This window comes from Sapajus apella, unplaced genomic scaffold (assembly GCF_009761245.1).
Source record: "Sapajus apella isolate SASKATOON/1434 unplaced genomic scaffold, GSC_monkey_1.0 scaffold68, whole genome shotgun sequence".
Lineage (NCBI taxonomy): Eukaryota > Metazoa > Chordata > Mammalia > Primates > Cebidae > Sapajus > Sapajus apella.
The window spans coordinates 9,588,467-9,605,239 of NW_022437008.1; the positions used below are offsets into that span (position 1 = coordinate 9,588,467).

The 16,773-nt window shown below is 43.8% G+C and overlaps 1 protein-coding gene across 8 annotated transcripts in view; it reads right to left on the reverse strand.

Annotated features, from left to right (window-relative positions):
• Positions 1-16,773, reverse strand: part of ZNF536 (zinc finger protein 536) — a 483,243-nt gene that overhangs the window by 60,151 nt on the left and 406,319 nt on the right. For 2 of the 8 annotated variants that reach the window (XM_032249174.1, XM_032249173.1), the window contains one exon: positions 8,285-8,324. The exons of the other annotated variants lie outside the window; for them this stretch is intronic. In XM_032249174.1, the coding sequence (XP_032105065.1) occupies positions 8,311-8,324 (14 nt within the window). In that variant the 3' untranslated portion in view covers positions 8,285-8,310. The remainder of the gene's footprint in view (positions 1-8,284; positions 8,325-16,773) is intronic. 8 annotated transcript variants of the gene reach the window in all.

Genomic DNA, 16,773 nt, shown 5'->3' on the forward strand with positions numbered 1-16,773 from the left:
AAAATAGTTGCCATTCAGTCCCGGGAGAGATGCATCCAGCGTTGTCACTGGTTCCCTGCCTTGCTGTCACCACTTCCACTGCCCACACGGGGAGGTAGAAGTGGGTTTCCAGAATAATCCCTCTTGGCATCACTGCAGGAGACTTTACAGCCACCAGAGACCACCCCGAGCCCATGCCCCAGGTGAAGATCAAGGAACCAGAATGATGCCACTCGGCTCAAATCACTAGGACAGGAAGCCGGGAAAACTCCCTTTGGAGATCAGCCTTCTATGAAAGTAGAAGTTGCCTGCTACTGACTCCAGACCCAGGAGAGCCAGACACAGCACACACGGCAAAGGGGGAAAAGTTTCCTGGTGAGTCATATGGAACGACGGGGCTCATTCACTCCTCAGAAAAGCACCTCTCGGCGTCTCAGGATGATGGTGGAAATGTGTGCTGCCATCTCAGCTTTACTTCCCCGACTCTCCCCAGATCCCCAGGCCTCGTCAGCAGAGACACATCTATCGATAATTACAGAATACACAGCTTTGGGGGCCCTTCCCTTCCACTCACGACATTTAGTGGTGTCAGTCTGAGCATAAATACAATTAGATTTGAGAGTTCTATTACAAAAGCCAATAAAGCGGGCCTCAGTAGAGATTCTAAAATTACTTAACTTTTCTTTAGAAAAATATTAAAACAGTATTATCACATCAATGAAAAGAAAAGACAGGAAGATAATAAAGTTATGTTAAACCTCCCTGTATTTACTCATGTGTGAAACAGTTATGTCTGGTCACATAATTGCAATGGTGCTGAGAAATATTTCATATTTTATAATGAACATTAAAAGAGTTTGTGGATCATTACTTTATATGAGTTCCAAAGTTATTACATAAAACCCAATAGGAACGGTTATAAATTATCAGATCCTCCGTCCTGGCCTTGGTAAACATAACATGAAGACCGAGACATTTCAGCAGACAAGATTCATGAGAAGAGGTAAAATTCTTCCTGCATTTTAAGGAGAAAAGAAGACCAGAGTACTTGTAACCAGCTCTTAACATTTTTGTTTGTGTTTCAAAGAGATTCTATTGAACCACTCGCATAAGCCACACACACACACAAAGCTTCTGTTAGAACAAAAGAGACTTTCCTTTAGACGCTGCCCTCATCTCCCCATTTTTCATTATCCTATCTGTAACCTTAAGGTCGCTGCAAAATTCTTGAATTTTTCAACACAGCGTGGGTTTAAAATGCTGTACTTAGCAGGCTCATAGGATACCCAACAATTCTTTATTTTCAAAAGGAGATCCTCTCTTTGAAATCTGAAAATACGGCATCTTTACAGAAACTGGAGAGTTGGTAACATTCTGAGGAAGTTTTCTTTTGGGGTCTGCAGAATAGGTTTGCAGACAGGATTTTAATTATGGACCATCATTTGTGAACCACAGTTAAGCGTGAAATGGGTGCTATTCAATTTCCTCTTGCTTATTCTCTTTAAAAAAAATAGATCACAGCATTATATTTTGCTCTGAAAAGTTACACCTGGAGCTTCCCTTCCTCCCGCCCCACTTGCTTTCTGCAAGGTGACGGAGTTAAGTATCAGAAGAATAGCAGCTGGGTAAACAAAGTTAAGGCCCACAGAGGCAACATCAAATCCTCTTGTCAGCATCCCAGAGGCACAGCGCCCAGCTAGGCCTTTGGAGATGCTGAAAACTTGGGGAGCTTTCTGATGAAACACACAGGCATCATTTGCTACCTGGTTCTAAGAAATGCAGGCACCTCACTCACCTTCGTCCAAAGCAGCCCTGTTTCCAGTACCTGTGGAGTGAAGGTGGGCACTCACCCTCCAGCACCCCACCTGACCCCTGTGAGGCTCCCCTACCTGCCAACTCCCGACCTTATCCCGGGTTCTCCCCTTTATGTGGAGCAGCTGTTGGTGAGGCTTTCTCAGCAAACAGATGTCTTTTGGAGAATTTAAAGCTCCGAGTTGTAGGCCAGATTCTGACTGTACTTTGAATTATGTCTGCCTCGATCATTATGCAGTCATTCACATATATTTTAGACATCAATATTGTCTTGAAATATTCTCGAGTTCTCGATGCTATTTATATGCTTCCATTCTCTCCTTTGCTTCTGCTCTGACAGTATTCTCCAACGTCCCAGAGTCACTGACGGCTTGCAGATCATTTTAACACATATTTTTATTGGGGAGGGCTTTGCTATTTTATTTCAAATGATTTCTCGCTGAACTGAACAGAGACTGACGTTCTTGGGACAACCACCAACCTGGCTAATCTGTTTGGATTTACCCAGTTCAGTATTTTGTAAGGCAAAATAATGTCATGCATTGCCTTTTTCTACAAACGGCAAGTTTTTACCAATGACAAAAGAAAGATTCCAAGGATGCCAATTTACAATGTGGGAGGAAAAATCTCTCCTTGCTTATTTACAGAAATGCTCATCAGCTAAAATATGAGATTCTGATATAATGTATGCCCACAAGTAAAAGAAAAAGCAAATTCAAATTATGGAAAAAAAAAAAAACAGATATTCTTAGGACTTAAAGAGTAACAGTAAGGAGAGAAAAATCTTTGGGATTCTTTCGGCACATTTAGAACTAGGCCAAGTTTAGGAAAACCGTCATGGATCCTCAGAGCTTCCTATGGTCACCAAGACAGCCAATTTCATTCAATGACTATGTTCTTACTTTCAAACAGGGTCAGGGCTCTCACCATTACCACTTATCTATTGATCATTTTGTCCTTGTTTGCTGATCATCCCTTTGAAGTATTTTCGCGATGGCCTCTAGGTGCCGCTAACACTGCATAGCTTCAGCCTTTCCGCACAATGAAAACATTAATTTGCTATGAGATAATTTTTGACGTAAATGTAAAATGGTGCCCATTCGAACTCAGTAATGAAGCATGGTGCATTTCTGCAGCTCCTAATTTGACTAGTTAAATGACTCCATTACGTGTCTAACAGACAGAAGCAAATAATTTCTGGTCAGTTGATGTTCACTTACCCGTATCATTTTGCCCTGAAAATAAAGTCTCTAATCTACAATTCCTTTGTCTTAGTTTTTTTTTTTTTTTTAGTTAAGATTGTCAAAGCAAATATACTTAAACATTTCAGATTAAACCAGTATAAACTAACAATTAAAACGTCAGAGAGGATGGGCAAATCAAATACGTGCAATAGGAGAGGTGGAAAACCAGTCAGCCCCTTCTGAATTAATTACTCCAACTTTGCCCCTGTCACTAGGTCCTAGGGGTTAGGATGACTTTTGGGCTTCAAAAGAACAAGTGTGTATCTTTCAAGTCTATTGTTTTCCCATGACCCCAAAGAGGCTACTGGCTGCTCCCATGTCTTTTTCACTTTGCCACATAACTTTGAGGATGTTTGGAAAATTGGTAGCAGGATGCATCTCGCAATAGGAAAAAAAAAGGCTAAATGCTGCTTTAATAAATATCAAGTGATGAATAATTTTGCCCAAAGGGGAAAAAATGGTTAATATTGAATCTTAATGTTCCTCATCTAAATGCTTTTTTCTTCCTGCTAAAAACAAGTTTAGAATTAAAGTGTATCAGTTTACACATATTGCATGCATATTAGTGAGACACAGCTGTGTACGTCCCCCTCTTAAGAGCCATATGATTAAGTTATGGGATATCATATAATCCAAACCCGGTTTCTATTGGTCACCTTTCACAGACAAAAGCTTTTTAGTTTTAGGTCTATTAAATGACAGAATGTCCGATTCTGGAAATGTGCAAGTAATTATTATGAAGCACCTGTGACTCTTACTTTTTGCTCACCGAGTCCATCTATAAATTGCTTCTGAAGCATTGCTCAGAGGCTGACAGAAGACTGTCTTCCCTGTCTGGGGCAGCTGTCGGGCACACAGTGAGGTTCCTCAAGACCCGGGGTTGATCTTGGTTTTAACTATGGAATCAGGACCCCAGCCGTCCTGCCCCATTGCCCTGAAGTGAAGGGATGATAGACTCTTTCAGCGGAGAAACGGTGGTCAGTGCTGAAGAAGAAACCCTCAAAGTTCAGAGGGAATGCTGGGCCCACCCACTGATCACTGGCATGTCTGGATGGTGTTATGAACTACGTCTGCACCAGGCAATCGGTTTTCAAAAACGTGAACTGAAAGAATCAGTTTAAACGATCTTTATTTTTCCCCGAAGTAACATGCTAGTTGACCCCATTAAATACACTTTTTAAAAACTGTTTGGAGCATGTGTATTTACTACCTGTATTGAGCTCTCAAAATTTCAAATCCTCGTGCGTGTGCAAATTTTAGGCATTCCTGTGTCAGGGACGAGGGACGGGGAGTAACATAGCCCACTTGCCTTGTGATGTGAAACAATGTCAAAGGGACTATTTGTGACTCATACTTTGTGGAAATGTGGGCTGATGTCGTTTCTGCCACTTGATCGGGGAAGCTGCTCTCCTGCAGAAGGCCAGTAGCTCATACTGGAGGAGCTGGGGCTCGCACCTCTGCTGCCCCCCTGCCCAGGGGCCCTGAGACAGCCATCGGGGCCAGGCTCCTTGGTGTGAATGCCTGCGGGTTTCTAGGAAGGATTTGGCCTTTTGATTTGGTGTAGAATTTACAACCTGAGAGTGATGCCTCAGCATGCAGATCTGGGTTGTACTGGAAAAGGAAACGAGGTCAAGCTGAGAGGAACAGCGTATCTGAGGAGGCTTCCACGGGGCGGCAGGTCAGGGGCTAGGAACTGCTTCTTGTGGGCCCACCCCCTTGACGGGGGAGCCTGCAGCTAAGAGCATCTGAAAGCCCGTGGGTGTGCGTCTTCTGCTCAGGTCAGCCCTTTTTAGTCTGTGTCCTGGGAACACAGGTGGAAAAAGAAGCAAATTGCATTTGAGGATGAGCCCGAGCGGGGTGAGCCACAGGAGAACCGACGCATCCCTCAGGTGCAAGGAAAATCAGAAGCACTGCGCAGAAGAAAAGCGAAGGCTGACTTCCCAGCTGAAAATGACTTCAGAAGAGAGACTTCCAAAGCAACACGTGGGAAACTTGACAACTCCCTGGAACCTGGAGCAGGAGCCAGGCCCCTCTTGCACTGGTGGTCAGGGAGCCTTCATGCTACTTGCTGTAGAACAGCTGGGGACGTCCAGCACGGTTTCCCTAGCAAAGGGTCAGCACTCCCTGCCCCAAATTAAACGTTGGTGATGCCGTCAACCCTTTGGAAAGGAAACACCGCTTCCAAATTGGGGGCTTAGCAAGGAGGTGCTGGAACTGGGTTTATAACACCTTTTTAAACAACAGAAGGAGGCATAGAACATGGTTGATTGGAAGAAGGAATGACAACTTCTAAAGAAAATGAAAAATAAATTATTTGCTTTCATGTCCATAAAGGGAAGTCGAAAGCAGATGCCAGCAACAGACAAGCATTTCCCAGGGAAAGGAAAATACTTCCGAAGGAAATCATCCTCGTAGCAGAACAGGTGAGAAAGAAATTAGAGTGTCTCAAGACTGATAACTCCGGGAACAGATGGGAACCATCTTAGAATTTGTGCAAGAGGAGGCAAGGAAACAGGGGAATGATTGGCAAATACCTTTTAAAAACACTCTGGGAAACAGGAGAAGCACCAGTGGCCAAGAGCCCTTATGCAACACCTATATTTAATAACGACTCTAAGGGAGATCAAAGAAATTAAACACCAGTAAGCTTGACTTGAGCAGTGGGGAAGATATTGGAAACACTAATCAGGGACAAAATAGGGAAAGTTATGATTTAATTAAAGATATTCAGCATGGATTCACAAAAGGGAGATCATACGTAACAAAACTAATAGAATATTTTGAAAAAGTAACAAAAAGGAATTCAAGAGGGAAACCAGGGGTATAATTTACTGGGACTTTAAGAAAGCTTTTGTGCACTGACTCACAAAGGACTAATCTCCAGCGGTGGGGAGTTTGGGTGTGAGTGTGGTGGGGGGTGGAGAATGAATGAAGAATTGTCTGGACGAGGGGTACTTGTGAGCATTACTATGAAGAGATTAGGATTAAAAAAAGGAGACTGCTGGAATTTCCCGAGATCTGAGTTTTTTTAATTAATTTTTTTAAACATAGACTATCAATAGCCCTGCTTCGGAAATGCGCCCAAACGTGGTGGAATTCTCCTGCAGGTGTAACGTCGGAGGGCAGGCAGCAGTTGATACAAGGACAGTAACGCTGGAAAGGGTTTATTGAAACCTGATGAATACATGACTGTCCCTCACATACAACGAGACCGTGACCAAAAGGAGGGCAGAGCCACTAATTGGCATTTGAATAATTAACACAAATGAAGAAGGAGAAAACGTCTAGAAGGAGCTAAAGTGCTGCGGTCTGGACAGTGCGTGAACAACATCCGTGCCCACTGATCAGCAAAGTCACAACTTTGCCGACAACTTCACGCAGAAGCACGCACGCACCTGCACGCGCACACATTCACACATTACACAGGGACATTCGCAAGCACACCTTCATGCCTTGCAAAGATGCACTCCTGCCTAAACACACATTGTATGCATTCATGTTCCCAGACACATGTACACACAGTCGTGAACATGTGTGCATGGGTTCATGCTTCTTTCCCTAGAGGCTGCTCTGCTGTGTTTAGGTGGCAATGACGGATGTAAAGGGTAGGAGAACATACTATTTTCCACCAGGACAGCTGGGGAGGCACATGATGGGGGAAAGGCCCCCTTAGTCACATTACGGTAATAATAGATGCCACTGGGATGAAAGAAGAGGCAGAGGGGAGAGGAACCGTGAGACACAAAAAGACCTTTGTTGTGACAAGGCAAACCACAGCTGAATACCTTCTCTGAAAAAATAATGGCAGAAATCCCCAAAGGGGCCCAACTCTCGCACTGGGAGACGGAGCTACAGATGCAGAAGATGGTGCTTCGATCTGTGACCTGCCGTCCTCAGGGCTCCAACCCAAAGCTGGCCCAGCAAAAGGCCAGGCTGGGCAAAGGCATGGAGGACTTTCCAAAAATGCAGATGTGTTGCTCGCCAAATGAATGCGTCTTCATTCTTGGTGAATGTCTAGGTCAGAATAATGACGGAAAGCATGAGGACGTATGTGTCTAGATGGGAAGCTTCCTGCTGCCGGGTGGTGCTGTCCCGTAAGTGGGCTGCCACCACTAGCAAACAACCCTCTCATCTGTGGGGCTTGACAGTCAAATCCCTTTGCCACTTATAAAGTTATGACAAGCCAATGGAGGAGATATGGGTATAGACACGGATCCTAACATGCAAGTATTAGAATAATTTGAACTTCATTTACCTTTTACACCATTCATTAATATTAAAATGTGACTTCAACAGTTTCTATATTTAAAAGGTCATTGAGGATGAAAAGTTGCAAAATGAAGGATACATGCCCTCCTCATTAATAATAACAGGAGTATTTCCCCAAAAGTCATCTCTTGAGACGCTAAGGCACCAAGGCATTGATTTCCCCCAAAAAAAGTTTTTTTTTTTTTAAAAAAATGTCCACTGTAAGCTTTCTCCCCATTTTTATAATTTTAACTATGGAGATGTACATACCTTAAACCAAATAGTTATGAATTCATACTTAGAGATTACAAAGTAAGAATGAAAGGCAGAAGGAAATTTTTAAACATATGTAAGAAGAGAAAGAGTTAAGCATAGCAAACCAAAATGCACCCCACTCTATTTTGACTGGAGATCATTCTTCCAGCCTCTCCCAGGGACAACTGAAGTGGACAAGCACTTCTCGAACAAGTGAAGTTAAACCACAGGGCTCACTTGGTATCTGCAGCTCCGCTGCCATTTTAAACACTTGTCTCTGAAGCTCTCACCTTCAGAGATGACATTTATAACACGTGTGACAAAGATCGAAAAGTGAAATCAATAACAAAAAATGCTTGTCCTTCAATTTGGTTCATTCCATCACTTCCCCCCGATTTTTGATTCAAATTGAATCTGGGAATTTCTACTTTGTCTTCTAAAGCAAAGAAAATTTTTCCACTCTCCTGGAGTTCACTCAAGCATGGACTAAAGCAATAATAACTAAGGGGAGCAAAGGGTTAATTGGGGGAGATTTAAGCGCCCCCCTCCCCAACCCAACTCCCAATCTTCCACCCAAAGCTACCCTAAGTTAACATACAATCTACGTGAAAACTTCCCTCCCACCTCCCTGCTTCCACACACATTGGTCCCTCAAAATCCCCCCTCCAGAAATTGCTTTGTGATAGCTGGCAGAACCCCAGGGTAGAATAAGGCTCTTTAAAGCAAAACGAAGGGTTAAAAAGTACCTGTCCGGAATGTGTCTTGAAATCAGTCATTGAGAATCATCTGTCAGTAAGACAAAATTAATTACTACATGGAAAATGAAGAAATCAATGTAAATTAAACACTGCATAAATGGGTATAAAAGTTTAGGACAAGTTGATTGTTAAATGATTACTGATGCCCGTATCAATTTTCCTCCAAGCCCCAGCAGAGACGTGACGTCATGGGATTCTTTCCAAATCTTCCCAAGTCAAGTGTGGGTCTTGGAGTGTTTCTCCCTCATCCACCTCCAATGAGGTTTGGAGGTTTAAGTAATACCCCAGCAAATTCAGTAACTTGCAAAGTTCAGTGACATTTTAGCACAGTTTTCAGCAGCCAAGGCTGGGATAAAGGACACAGCCCCAGTGGAAAGGTTAGATTCATGAACTCAGCAAGAGGAGAAGCATGGGCCAGGCCCCCACCACAGGATCCCCAATAACTTGGGAAATGGTGCCACCCAGTGAAATATTTTATTAATTTATGCAAAGCTCACTTTACTTATGAAATCCAATCTGTCATTATAAATACGTCGAGAAAGGTCATGAGTTAAGATATGACTTTTGAGCAATGTTAGATTTCTAAGGCCCAGCTCCATGGCTTTTTGCTGTTGACATAAATGGATAAGAGAAAGCTCCAGTGCTGAGGCCATTGTCAGTCACACACCTCAGTTGTGTCCCTTAGGGAGCTGGGCTGTCACACCCTACACAGCCTCTTTCACTCAGGTACTCAGGACAGAGAGATCCAAGGCTATTGATATCTGATCCACTCAAAGAAGGCACTGACTGACTCATCCATCTCACCCTCAGACAAAGCCTTTGCATCATCTCCTGAAACCCATCTGGACAATGGTCTGCAGCACAACAGTCTCTCCTTTCTCAGTGGGATCTAATATGTTGCTAGAGTTGAGGACCTCCTGCAGGCATTTCTGATGATCAGAATTTCCTTCTGAAACTTCAGCCTCCTCTCTGTAATGTGAGCCCAAGGCTAACATGCCTCGAGTTTTCCCGAGTTTCCCTGACCTACCTTCTCATCAGCCAACACATTTCAGTCTCCCCTGAAGCTTTTGGGGTCCATTCCTCCTTCAGTTTGAGGGTCCTGGCAGTGACTTTATCACTGGGGCTTAACCTGGAAGGCAAATGCCATCAGCTGTCCACCAGAGATGGAGGACAGACTACCAACCCCCAGGAAAGGATTGACTAGAAGAACATGCCTGCAACAAGACCCCCAAACTCCACTGCTGAATGGGCCCCAAGTGTCCTCCAAGTGTACTTTGCAACAGCCAATATACAGAAATAAAAGATTTCCAATATACAATTTGTAAAATTAAGGAGCTGAAGATTACTTAGGAAAGGGCGATTTGCAATGCAAACGAACTTTCTGATTTATAGAGTCACCACGGGGTTCCTTACATGAGTCAATCTAAAATAGGATTCAGCTCACAATGCATCTAAAATAGGATTCAGTTGCCAAAAATCCAACACCCATGCATATCAGCAACGGCCCCCATTGCAGAGGGAGGTGGTCCTGCAAACTTTGCTGTTTTTCTCCAAAGGTTTTCCTGCAAGTGCATTACCGATCTCATTGAATAGGCTTTCCTTTAGCTTGTACTATTGTCCTTGGCTTTGAAATCAGGTCCACTTTTCCATTCACAACCAGCCCCTCCCACAATTCCGAAGACCTGCCCCACCTCACTGCCGCCCGCTAGGTCTCCTCATCTTGGGACAGGCATTAGATCTTGACCAAGAGAAGCCACCCAATGCCTGTCTTGGACTTGAGATTTGGTGGGAAGTGATTTCCCATTGGAGGAGTAAATTTGAGGCTTAAAACTAAGTGAAAGAGCATATAAATATCCCATGGCTTTGATGCAGTAATTTCATTTCTGGTAGTCTTCCCTACAGAAATACCGTAAAGCACCAGGGTGAAGGGAGAAAAAGAGGAGCTGCCTTTATGTTCAAAGACATTCCCTGTATTATATTTGTAATAATAAAAACATGGGAAACAGTTGACATATTCAACAATAGAGCAAATAACTATATAATGAAATTTTATTTCCCTCAATAAATGTAGCCATACATTTATACATATACGTTTTCATAACATGAGAAAAGCTTTCATACTACACACATATATTACATGTATATGACATGCCGAAATCATATGACACAGTAAGAGTACAATTTCGTAAAAGCTAGGCAAGGAAGAAAGATGAAAGGAAAAAAACTAAAACTCTAGCAATCTTCATGCAGAAAGGAGTGCCTAGCAGTGTTTTTCTCCTATTCTTTAAATAATCAGAACAGAAAAAAAGTAGAATTTGCTTTTCTTTCAAGAAAACACAAGTTGATTTCTTTTTTGAAACGCAAAACAGACTGGGTTAAATGTAGTGAATTAAAAGTAAGCTTCAATTAACTTCCATTTTTCTGTGAAAAAGTTAAATTTCTATTAATGCTAACGATTTTATCTCACTAACATGATAAAAATTTTTAATTTAAATATTTTATATTTGAAACATTATAAGTTCTTAGCTGCTGATCTGGAGATAACCAAGTGATACTAAAGCTGAACTAGAGACTTGGGCAGGGGGAAATGAGTACAGCTGCGTGGGGTCATATGTGTCCGCAGCATTCTGTGTCTACGTCCCAGATAGGACCCTCATACCAAACCAGGATGTGCCCCAGGAGATGCGCTCCCCGACAGCAGGGCTGTGAATGATGGCTTTTTGCTGCTGACACAAGGCCCTAGCCCAGAGTTTGGTATAAGACAACATCTTAGTAAACGCTACATAAGGAATGAGTGTCCTGGCCAGGCGCGGTGGCTCACACCTGTAATCCCAGCACTTTGGGAGGCTGAGGCGGGCGGATCATGAGGTCAGGAGATCGAGACCATCCTGGCTAACATGGTGAAACCCTGTCTCTACTAAAAAACAAACAAAAAAAATTAGCTGCATGTGGTGGCCCGCGCCTATAATCCCAGCTACTTGGGAGGCTGAGGCAGGAGAACCGCTTGAACCCAGGAGGCAGAGGTTGCAGTGAGCCGAGATCGCGCCATTGCACTCCAGCCTGGCACCTGGCAACAGAGTGAGACTCTGTCTCAAAAAAAAAAAAAAAAAAGAAAGAAAGAAAAGAAAAGAAATGAGTGTCCTTTGAATATGCCTCTGATCTCTGTGAAACCGTAAGCTTGCCCGGAATAATGGTCACTGCTACCATTTCTTCCTGTTCCTCTAAGGGGTGTCTGTGCCTGCACAGAGGGCTATTCTGGAGCTACCAGTGCCAATACCAGGTCTGCCAACCTCCCTGCCATGCAGGCTGGTAGGACTGTGCAGTGAGAAGCCCCGAGGATCTTGGCCTTGACTCTTGTGAGGCACAATCTTATGCTGCCTCAATTTGCCAGTCCTTAGAACTGGAGAGATAATCTTCTTCCCCAGAGATTTGGTGTGCTGAGTCAGAAGTAAAGAAGTAAGTTTTCTCTCAAAGGCTGAAACAGTGCTGATTGCCAAACAGAAGAGGAAAATCTGGTTTTAGTTATTTAAGACGTTATTTTACTTGTACTTCTGGCTATGGTAAAAGGGCTTGTACCAAATCAACTGTTTTATTGAGCACAACCAGAAAAGCTGCATGAAAAAAATAGTGGTGTATGTATGCATGTCTATAAACAATTTTTTTTTTTCTTGAGACAGGATCTCACTCTGTCGCCCAGGCTGGAGTGCAGTGGCGTCATCTTGGCTCACTGCAACCTCCGCCTCCCAGATTCAAGCGATCCTCCCACCTCACTCTCTCAAGTAGCTGGGACTACAGGCACGTGCCATCACAGCCAGCAAATTTTTGTATTTTTTGGTAGGGATGGGGTTTCACCATGTAGGCCAGGCTGGTTTCAAACTCCCGGCCTCAGGTGATCTGCCTGCCTTGGTCTCCCAAAGTGCTGGGATTACAGGCATGAGCCACAGCACCTGGCCAGTATGTGTGTATATAAATAACTTTAAGGTGTAATAGAGTTATCAAAGGAGCCAGGACTTGACAGGTCAAGATTCTGAAAAGGAAGGAGCACAGAATGCTTTTGACTTTGCTTTTCCCCTTGAGATAGTTGTGAACTTACAAATGGCAGCCAACGAGATGCTAAGAAGCAAAGCAGAGACTTCGGTAGTCCAAGGGACCAAGAAGATAAGGTAAGGCAGAAGTTTCCTGGTAAGCAACCCACACATTCATCTGTTACCCCTAAAGGGGTACAGTTAGTCATAAGAACAGGTAAGAAATAAATCCTTAAGTCTGGACACGGTGGCTCATGCCTGTAATCCCAGCAGTTTGGGAGGCTGAAGCAGGCAAATTACGAAGTCAGGAGTTCAAGACCACCCTGGCCAACATGCTAAAACCCTGTCTCTACTAAAAATACAAAAATTAGCTAGGCATGGTAGCAGGTGCCTGTAATCCCAGCTACTCGGGAAGCTGAGGCAGAAGAATCGTTTGAACCTGGGAGATGGAGGTTGCGGCGAGCGGAGATCATGCCATTGCACTCCAGGCTGGATGACAGGGTGAGAGGCCTTCTCAAAAATAAATAAATAAAAATAAAAAAGAAATAAATTATTAAAACCTGCTCAATTTCTGATTGACTTAAGGTGATCTGCCCAAAGCCCAGTAGCCTACTGGGAGCAAAAGTAAATCCTCCCTAGAGGAAGATAACACCATCTAATGCTGTGCTGTCCAGCAGGGCAGCTGAGGGCCACATGTGGCACTGGGCACTTGTGATGTGGCTTTGTCAGAATTAAGAAGTGCTGTGAGGGTAAAATACTTGGATTTCCAAGACTTAGTACAAAAAAAGATGTGTAAAATGTCCAGTTAATACTCTTTATATTGGTTACCTGTTCAAATAATAGTCCTTTGGGTATACCAGATTAAATACAACAAAACATGTTATTAAAATAATTAACTAGTAATTCTTGCTTATTTCACGTTGCTACTACAAAATTTAAGTGACATGTGTGGTTTATGTTATATTCCTGTTTGGCAGTTCTCATATAGAGCCAAAGAGTATCTCCAAAATATGTTTACACCATGTCTGACATTTGATAAAAATTACCAGGTACACCCAGAAATAAGACCAAATGAGCAAAAAACAAAGACAGAAAATCAGGCAACAGCGAATGTAATCAGGCCATGGAAGATCCAAATATTGAGTTCTAGAGTTACAGACTTTAGAATAACTATACCTGATATATTTAAGAAAATAGGCCGGGCGCGGTGGCTCACGCCTGTAATCCCAGCACTTTGGGAGGCCGAGGCGGGTGGATCATGAGGTTAAGAGATCGAGACCATCCTGGTCAACATGGTGAAACCCCGTCTCTACTAAAAATACAAAAAATCAGCTGGGCATGGTGGCGCGTGCCTGTAATCCCAGCTACTCAGGAGGCTGAGGCAGGAGAATTGCCTGAACCCAGGAGGCGGAGGTTGCGGTGAGCCGAGATCGTGCCATTGCACTCCAGCCTGGGTAACAAGAGCAAAACTCCGTCTCAAAAAAAAAGAAGGACAAAATACTAGATGACAAGGAATTTAGGTAGAAAATTGGAATCTCTAAAATAAGTCAACTGAAAATTGTGAAACTAAGAGTACACTATCTGAAATTTAGATAGTTTTGAAGCACTTCAAGAAAGAGTAAATTGGAAGATGATCCCATTTGCTTAGTACTGCAGTGTGTCCTGTTCTTGACTGCAAAGATATATGAAGTTTTGCTCTTGTGCTAATCTGGCCCATGACTACCTTAAATGCCTTCAGAAGCCCAGACGCATCCTCTCCAGTGAGTCAGAGGACTAAACAGTTGATATGGTTTCGATCCGTATCCCCCCCCCCAAATCTGAGGTAGAGAGTTGTAAAATGTTGGAGGTGGGGCCTGGTGGGAAGTGACTGGATCAAGGGGAAGATGTGTCATGAATGGTTTTTAGCAGTATGCCCCTTGGTGATGTTCTTGTGATAGTGAGTGAGTTCTCTTGAGATCTGGTTGTTTGAAAGCATATAGTACCTCCTGCCTCTCACTCTTCCTCCGTTCGGGCCATGGGAAGTGCTGGCTCCCACTTCACCTTCCACCACGATTGTCAGTTTCCTGAGGCCTCCCCAGAAGCTGAGCAGATGCCAGCATCATACTTCCTGTACGGCCTACAGGACTATGAGCCAATTAAACCTCTTTCATTTGTGAATTACCCAGTCTCAGGTATTTATAGCAATTCTAGAACAGACTAATACAGCAGTGTGAGATGTTAAGACCCTCAAGGCCTCATGACCGATAGAAGAGTTACGCTCAAATGGAACAGAGGTTGGGGTTCAGAAGGACCCCTGGTTTTCTGGCTTTTCATCAAGATTGACCTTAGTATTCCCCAGGGACCAGAAGTAGTGTCAACACAACAGACCTGAAGCTGATACCAGGTTGTCCAATGCAGACTGGAACATTCAGGAAAGAATTCTTAGGGTTTGCATAGACTACTTCTGGGTGGTCCGTGAGGAAGCCACAAGGATGTTTAGATTGTGCTCTGATGTCGCAAACATCCAAGAGCAGAGCAAAAGGCAAAGTACGGAGTCAATCTATTTGTCTACATAACACCAGCCTTGCAAAAAACCCTCAAAATACCTTGCTGCCTTTGTCTAACTCTTGCAATAAAAAAAAGGACACAGTCTTTCTCAGAAAAGCAAGGTGAGAAGCAACTAGCTCAATCAATTTTTATGTACCAGAAGGGCTATGGTAAGTGCAAAACTAATAAACTCTGCTCTCACCAAGTATCTCAAAAGAGAAAAGAGGACTGATCTGCTAGAGAAAGAATTGGATTTGGATTGGAAGAAAAGCTACCTGATTGTCAAGAGTGGCAGGATGCTAAAATATGTGTTTTTCTTACTCTGGATGGAAACTCCAAAAGTCTGACCACAAATCAAAAAGGATGAGTGCTTGCTTTATCCAAACTGAGAACCAGGACTGGTCAAGAAGTATCTTCAACCTCATGCAAAGACCCAATTTGAAGCTATAGAAGGATTGAATTTGAAAAGGCAGAGATTTGCAAAATAGAGGAATTCTTTGGAAGGAGTTGGTGGGTGTGATGTTCTCACCAGCCCTCCTTCCATGCGGAATGGACAGAGGTTGCTTCCTTCACTTCAATCCCAGTTGATGGACCCGCAAAGAGAACCTCTTCCATGTCCCTTGGTGTCAGTGGGACATGAAGCCCAGCTATGCAAAAGTGGAAAGGCTAGAGGCTGTTCCTACGGTGGGTTGAGAGGAGGTCTGTATGGGGAAAGGTTCCAGTTTCAGTTTGTTGGAAGACATGAAGTGTATTTCCCAAGGTCCAGATGTGGGTCATTGTGGAAGGACCCTCTACATAAAAGTACTGTCAAGGACCTTGCCCACGAGGCTGCCTAAAAGGATGAAACAGCTCAACCGGAAGAGACTGGATATTCACTGCTGAAGCGCTCGCAGCCAGCAGCCAGCCAGAGGCCACATGCCCAAACTGTAGGTGACAGAATCCTGGAGATGTGGGAGAGCTCCCAAGAAGTCCAGAAAACATCCAGCCCAGGAGAAAAACAACTGTCATGACCGTGTTTCCAGCCCTGACACCTTCTGCAGGCCCTGTTCAAATCCAGGATGGCCAGAAAGCATAGGAGAAGGGAAAACACGAGGCTGGGGACCAGGGAAGCCATGGGCTGCCACCATCCCCAGGCCTGCAGCAGGCTGAAGCCAGCTCCAGAAGATGATTCCACTCTAAACGGAGCTTGGAGTTAGGAGTAAGACATTGAAACACATGCTTCCATGTGAGGCTCTTCTATGACTTAAAGGCACATAAAGACCTGCGTTATTCCAATGTGACCAAAAGCATTGTGGGACCTCATCTAGATTTCACCCAAAATAGGTGGGGGAAATTCAGTGTCACAAAATGGATTTAAACAGAGAGAAAGAGTAGCTTTTTCTGCTTCCACCCTGTGGACTTTTCTCTTTAAACATAAAGATGATAAATCCCCAGAAAGGAAGGAAGGAGTTTCTGACTTGAAGAATATGGGGAATCATCATTTTTTCACACGCAATATTGTCCTTTTATCTATGAAGAGATAGGGGCCTCATGAGGATGGGATTCTTTGCTCAGCCATGATGGAGTCAGGACAGGCATCTGGTCCCCAAGCCCTTCCACCACACTGCCATGGGGAAGATAATCACCCATCGTGGAATCAGCGGATAGGGCCAAAGACCCTCTCACCTTCCCTGTCTGGATAGGACCTGCTTATCTCACTTCTCTCATCATTAAAATGCTGGTGAGTCAGATCCAGATAAGAAAAGCCAGCTTCATTTAGGCGGTCACCATTTTTCATGGCTGGCCACCATTGTGAAGTGGGTGGTGTCCCACCCCTGGGACCCACCAAGCAAGATTCCAATTCCCAGGGGTACCTGGGTGAGAAAACATGCTTTAGCTGGGTGTTTTGCTGACACATTCTCTCCAGAGACCCTTCTGGAAAATGTT